At 43.9% G+C, this 6,949-nt stretch overlaps 1 protein-coding gene across 3 annotated transcripts; it reads left to right on the top strand.

The window, feature by feature from the left end:
• Positions 1-706: 706 nt before the first annotated feature.
• LOC308145357 (sialoadhesin-like) lies at positions 707-6,391 on the top strand. Of its 3 annotated transcripts, XM_080516755.1 has the most exons (7): positions 713-802; positions 878-916; positions 2,744-2,803; positions 4,507-4,752; positions 4,922-5,140; positions 5,357-5,533; positions 6,309-6,391. In XM_080516755.1, exons 1-7 carry the CDS (start codon positions 772-774, stop codon positions 6,359-6,361), a joined length of 825 nt encoding a protein of 274 aa, XP_080372881.1. In that variant the 5' UTR covers positions 713-771; the 3' UTR covers positions 6,362-6,391. The 3 variants fall into 3 exon arrangements, with proteins under 3 accessions (XP_080372882.1, XP_080372881.1, XP_080372880.1); XM_080516756.1 differs by lacking the exon at positions 2,744-2,803 and having other exon boundaries at positions 707-802; XM_080516754.1 differs by lacking the exons at positions 713-802; positions 878-916 and having other exon boundaries at positions 2,126-2,803.
• Positions 6,392-6,949: the final 558 nt, after the last annotated feature.

The raw sequence follows: 6,949 nt of genomic DNA, 5'->3' as shown, positions 1-6,949 counted from the left end.
CTAGTCCACACTAGTCCACACCAGTCCACACCAGTCCACACCAGTCCACACTAGTCCACACCAGTCCACACCAGTCCACACCAGTCCACACCAGTCCACACTAGTCCACAGAAGCTCAAGTGATGTAATAAAAGTCGAAGGTTCCTGAGACAGTTGTCTGGTAATATTGCCATTTGTTACAGCTTGATTGGCACCAGAGCTAAACTGGAGTCAGTGCAGGGAGAAGGACTTTGCTCACGTCTTGTGTGGAGAAGTGAGCTTTCTCACTATTTTCCTGATAAAGTGACGATTTACATTTTAACTTTTTTCTCACATATTCACTTTATATATGTTATGAATGGATAAAAAAAAACATTTCTGAATTCATATAGACAGCCCTTTTCACTTACACACACACACACACACACACACACACACACACACACACACACACACACACACACACACACACACACACACACACAAAGTAGGTGTGTGACCTACTTACTGTTTTTTTCTCTTTCCGACCACTTTCTACTGGTGAAACTGAGACAAGCTCTCAGACATGCAGAGACAAAAACCTCCAACTCACTTCCTGTGCGTCGACCAGATAGAAGCAGCTTGTCATCCAGAAAAACCAGAAGTTTGACATCCAGAGAGGACCTGCAGTGAAGGAAGGGGAGCAAGGGGAGCAGGGGGAGCAAGGGGAGCAGGGGGAGCAGGAGGAGCAGGAGGAGCAGGAGGAGCAGGAGGAGCAGGAAGAGTAGGAGGAGCGTCTAGGCCGACGAGACGATGGAGGGGAGACGTCTGCTGCAGTTGCTCTGTAAGAACTTCTTCCCTACAGGTTCTTCCGTCTCCTCCACCTGAGAACATCAAACTAACTCGTCTCTCTGTGCAGGTCTGACCTCCACACTCATCTCTACCACACTCCAACAAGGTCAGTGAATGCCTCGCGCCTCCATCATATAAGATCCAGTTTCTGTGAGTTGGTTGGGGGTTGTGAGTCCAGTGGTGTCCAGTCTGTCCTGAGTCTGACTGTCACACACACACATATCAAAATCTTTGAAAAGGAGTTAGTGTAACTTAGCTTTCCATGAATATTACTCCAAACTTTATACTTCTGAATGCAGTTCTGGTCTGTCTCTGTCTTCTAGCCCTCTCTCATTACTTAATTACCCTAAAATTGACAACTCCGTGGCGGAAGAAATGGGTCGTGCCATCTCCCCCTTAGAGATTCAAACTGCCATTCAATCGATGCAGAGTGGAAAGTCACCAGGCCCAGATGGCTTTGGGTCCGAATTCTATAAAGCCTTTTCTACCCTGCTCGTCCCAATACTAACCAGAGTTTATAATGATTCTTTTTTCACAGGTAAATTACCCGACACCTTTTCACAAGCTTCAATATCACTACTGCTTAAAAAAGATAAGAACCCAATTTGCTGTGGCAGCTATAGGCCAATTTCTTTGTTAAATGTTGATCTAAAAATACTTTCCAAAATTTTAGCTATTCGTCTCCAGCGGGTGATGACAACGGTCATCTCACCTGATCAGACGGGTTTCATTCAGGGCAGACACTCTTACTCTAACACCAGGAGGCTTTTCAATGTTCTGTATACAACCCCATCACACTCTCCAGAGGTAATTGTATCACTAGATGCAGAGAAAGCCTTCGATAGGGTGGAGTGGAATTATCTGTTCTATATTTTGGATAAATTCGGGTTCCATCCAAACTTTATCTCCTGGGTCCGGCTTCTCTACACATCCCCATGTGCATCTGTTCGAACTAACAGTACCCTGTCTCGACCTTTCCTGCTTCAGCGAGGAACACGCCAGGGGTGCCCTCTCTCTCCCCTGTTATTTAACTTAGCCATAGAGCCCTTAGCCATCTGGCTTCGTAGCGATGCCAAATTTGAAGGTATTATACGACATGGCCTGACACATAAATTGTCACTATATGCAGACGATCTCCTTTTATACGTCTCCAACCCTCTTTCTTCCCTTCGCGCAATACTTGACATTTTAAATCAATTTGGCCAGCTATCAGGCTATAAACTCAATTTACAAAAGAGTGAACTTCTCCCTGTTAATGCTTCAGCCAGAGCCCTCTCACTGACAGCCTTTCCTTTTAAAATAGCTTTGGACGGCCTCAAATATTTAGGAATATTCATTTCCACTTCTTTTAAAAGCCTTTTTATTAAGAATTTTCAACCACAGCTTGAGAGGTGCAAACTAGATATCTCCCGGTGGGCTTCACTCCCCTTGTCAGTCGCCGGTCGCATCAATCTGATTAAAATGGTAGCGCTACCAAAATTTTTGTACCTCTTTCAACATGTCCCTCTCCTGATTAACAAAGCCTTTTTTACTAAGTTGGATCAAATGTTCGGTGCCTTTATTTGGGATGGCGGGCCCGCTCGTATTAAGAGATTGACACTCCAGTTAGCTAAATCAGAAGGTGGCTTTGCCCTGCCAAATTTCCGCACATTTTATTGGGCCTGTAATATTGTGAAGCTGCCATATTGGTTGAGCTATCATTCCGCTCTTGATTCCCCAGTATGGGTCCAAATGGAAGTTTCTTCACTCAGGTACTCCCCTGCGTCTGTGATCTGCTCACAACTCCCCACCCCAACCTCCCACAGTACTGACAACCCAGTGGTTTTACACACCATTAAGATCTGGCTCCAATTTCGCAAACATTACGGCCTGCACAGAGCCTCGCTGCATGTACCTATTCTGAATAACTCTTCATTCCCTCCTTCTCTTACAGACTCTGCTTACCGTGTCTGGTCGACTAAGGGCCTTGTAACCCTTGACAATTTGTATGAAGGTGGGATCTTCCTTTCATTTTCTTCACTCTCCGCTAAATTTAACTTACCCAGTAGCCACCTTTTTCGTTATTTCCAGATTAGACATTTTGTGCAGGGGCTGTTCCCTCATTTCCCCAATCGTCCCCCCGAATCTGGAATTGACCAGTTTATTCTACTCTCACCAAACCATAGGCGAATCATCTCAGTTGTTTCAGGTAGAATTGATTCTCTGAACCCTTCACCTGTAATCTCTCTTAGAGAGTCCTGGGGATGTGATCTGGGTATCTCTATTTCAACTGAGCAATGGAATAAGATTCTCCACCTAACGCACTCCTCGTCCATCTGTGCCAGACATGGCTTATTGCAATGTAAGGTTCTTCATAAAGCACACTACACCAATGAGAAACTGGCTAAGATATTCCCAGGTAAAAGCAGTGCATGCAATAGATGCAACCAAACCCCAGCCAACCATGTGCATATGTTTTGGACCTGTCCTGGGTTGACCAAATTTTGGTCTGACATATTTGAGACCCTCAGCCAAATTCTTGCTACCCCTGTTCTCCCTGATCCACTGACTGCTCTTTTTGGCCTGTCTCAGTCTCCTGACTTGTCTTCTGCAGCAAAACATCTTGTAGCTTTTACTACTCTCCTGGCCCGACGGGCCATTCTTCTTAAATGGAAGCAAGCCGCCCCTCCTTTACACATTAGGTGGGTCCGGGAGGTCTTAGCCTGTGTCCGTCTTGAGAAGCTCCGATATTCTTTGAAGGGATCTCTCGGAACCTTTCGGGAGATCTGGAATCCCCTGCTGAGTCATGTGAAAAATATTGACCTAAACCCTGTAGTTAGCAATGTGACCTCTTGAGATGTCTCTCTCTCCGTTCCTTTTACCATTATTATTATTATTGTTAATTTGTTTTTACTTTATTTTATTACTATTTTTGTTTATTTATTTTTATTATTTTTATTTTATTTTATTTTATTTTATTTATTTATTTATTTATTTATTTTTATTGTCTAAGATTGTGTGTGTGTGTATGTATGTGTGCGCGTTATGTTGTGCTGTGTCGATTTCTGTTGGCCAATACCGGGTGGGCTGGGGGGTGGTGGGTTAAGCTAAAGACACTTTACCTTATTTTATAGACATTATGTCAAGCTGTCAGTGTTTTGCCTACTCCTATGTACCCTTTTATCTTTATTCCTGTAACTGTTTGGCACTGATTGTAAATTGTTGTTTTTTTATCCCCCGTTTCTTTCTCTCCTTGTTGTGATGCTTAGAATTTGTCTGTTGAAAAACCTAATAAAAAAAATTGTGAAAAAAAAAAAGAAAAGGAGTTAGTGTTCATGGAATCAACTCATGAATCTTGGTGTTTGTTGTAGTGGTGAGTTGCTGTAGCGTCCGGTCTGCGGTTCATTTCAGAGGTCTTTGACCTTGCTGACAGTTCCTTTGTCATTGGATTGATGGAAGACTAAGACCACAGAGATACTCTCCAAAAATGGTTAGCTACCTCACAACTAGGTCCTGTTCAGTCAAGACTGGTGACATTGTTTTGCCGTTGTCATGTGTCACTACAGCGTCGAGGCTGCTCCACCAACCAAACCTGACCAACAGTGAAGAGTAGCCTGCTTCATGCATGTTGTTTGATTTATGTTGACTGTCCCTGTAGTGTCCAGTCTCCTCACTTTGCCGTCTCAATCGTTCTTGTGGGTTCCTCATTCTCACCAGGTCCGACTGTGAGTCCCAACAGAGCTCAGTTCCTTAAAGGAGAGCCTGTGTCTCTGAGCTGTGAGGATGGGTGGACAGTGACAAGGAACACCAGCAGAAGACTGAGGAGTTCATGTAGAGACGGGTGGGGGGACCCTACTGGTTCCTCCTGTAGCATCGAATTCATGCTCGTCTGGGACAGTGGAGTTTACTGGTGTGAGTCCAGAGAGGGAGCATCTGGTAGCAGCATCAACATCACTGTGAATGGTAAGCTGTGTGTGTGTGTGTGTGTGTGTGTGTGTGTGTGTGTGTGTGTGTGTGTGTGTGTGTGTGTGTGTGTGTGTGTGTGCGGGTGCGGGTGCGTGTGCGTGTGCGTGTGCGTGTGCGTGTGCGTGTGTGTGTGTGTGTGTGTCAGAACTCTCGTCTCTATGTTCAGATCCAGTGATCCTGCACAGTCCAGTCCACCCTGTGATGGAGGGACAGGACGTCACTCTGGGTTGCAAAACAAGCGCTCCCTCCAACACTTCCGCTGCTTTCTATAAAGACGGCATCCTCATTAGGAACACCCTCCGTAATGTTTCCCGCTCTGATGAAGGCTTCTACAGATGTAGCATCGGTGCTGGAATGTCTCCACCCAGCTGGATCTCCATTGCAGGTGAGGACCTGCACCCTGGCTCCTGTTCTGATTTCAGCCTCATGTTCACCAGCGGGGACTCTGCAGGAGGAGCTCCACCCACCCGGGGAGCTCCACCAATGGAGGGAGCCCCACCTACTTAGGGAACTACGCCCATTGAGGGAACTCCAACCATTGTCACCACTCCAGCCACTCAGAGAGCCCTACGCACTAATGGAGCTCTCCTCAATCTTACAGCTCCTCCCATGAATGGAGCTCCGCCCACCAATGGAGCTCCGCCCACCAATGGAGCTCCGCCCACAAGCATCACCTCCCTCCAGATTATTGTCAGAGTGGTCTGCCACCTGGTGGTTTCCTGTCCGTACTTCCTCTCCACTCTGCTGATGGTGTCTATATATCGACACAGAGCCAAAGGTAACCAACTAACCAATCAACCAACTCATCAATCAAATTACTAACCAACCATTTGAACAACCATGCAACCAAATAGAATTTTATTACATTTTATTTGCATGGTGCCAAATAGAATACAATACATACAATTATACAATAATACAGTTATCTAAAGGCACTTTTACAGAGAAGCAACCAACTCGTCAACCAGTCAATCAAATAACCAACCAACCAACAGACCACTGACCAACCAACCAAAAAACAAATTAACCAACAAACTAGTCAATCAAATGTTAAACCACCCAAATGAACCAACCAACTAACAAACTAATCAGCAACCAACACTAACCAATCAAGTTAACTTTTAATGGAATAAGCAACTTAACCAATAACTAACTTATCCAGAAATTAGGCATTCACCTTAACCAACCAACCGACCAACCAACCAATCAAACAACTAACAAACCAATCATCAATCGACAGACTAACTGATCACAAGTTCACTTTTAATTGGCTAATCAACCAACTAAATTAACTGACCACTAAACCAGATGACAAACAAATGACAAACCAATCAATCACCAACCAAAAATATGACAAGAAAATCAACCAACTAATTAATTATTCAACCAAACACTCAACAATCACAACATTTATATAACTCGGGACTTTTATAACTATAACTTTTTATGAAAAAATAACTTTTTTGACTCTCCAATCATTAATTTGTCAAGGATTGACAACCAGATGGATCTGTGTTGTCATATTGAAATTTGTTGTTTTTTTAAACTGTCAGGACCCAAACAACCAGTCTCCAGGGCAACGGGTGGGATTGGAGGATGGGAATGATGATATCATGACCAGTGTAACCAGTCAGTCTGCTCTGAGGATGCTGAGCTGTTGTTGCTGAGCAGAAATAAATCAAATGTTCTGATGTTCATTTACCTGGAAAGATTTGGTGTTTGTGGTCACTTCCTGTTTTGCTCAGACTTCCTGTTCCACCGTGGCGTCTCACTGTGGTCAAACCACAGGTCGGTATAGAGTCCTTGGCAGGTTCCCACGTAACAGTTACTGGTAATAGTAGAGCCAACACTAACACCAACACCAACACCAACACCAGCACCAACACCAACACCAACACTGACACCGACACCACCACTCAAGAACACCCTCAAACAGGCTTATGTGTGCATGTTGGTGTTAATTTTAACAGCACATTCTGATTTAGTCTTAGTCTTTAGAATAACACAACATTTATTTAGTATTATTATAACCAGCTGAAAACTTTTAGTCTTGTAGTTTTCATCAAATAAATATTTGCATATTTTAGTGGATTAAATCAACTGAATGATTCTCCAGAATATCCGGTCATTGGAAACACCCATCAGTCTGTTCTAGTCTGGTATTCAGGTTTAAATATGTATACACTTTAAAACA

Source organism: Blennius ocellaris (genome assembly GCF_963422515.1).
Source record: "Blennius ocellaris genome assembly, chromosome: 21".
Taxonomy (NCBI): Eukaryota; Metazoa; Chordata; class Actinopteri; order Blenniiformes; family Blenniidae; genus Blennius; species Blennius ocellaris.
Note: the sequence above shows the minus strand (reverse complement) of the source record. Positions and strands in the feature narration are given on the sequence as shown.

Bases quoted from the DNA above. Each gene is read 5' to 3' on its own strand.
- LOC308145357 (XM_080516754.1), top strand. From the start codon at position 2,272: ATGGTAGCGCTACCAAAATTTTTGTACCTCTTTCAACATGTCCCTCTC. The intron at 2,804-4,506 runs GTGGGATCTTCC...CATTCTCACCAG, and splicing joins CCTTGACAATTTGTATGAAG to GTCCGACTGTGAGTCCCAAC. The intron at 5,141-5,356 runs GTGAGGACCTGC...TCAATCTTACAG, and splicing joins CAGCTGGATCTCCATTGCAG to CTCCTCCCATGAATGGAGCT.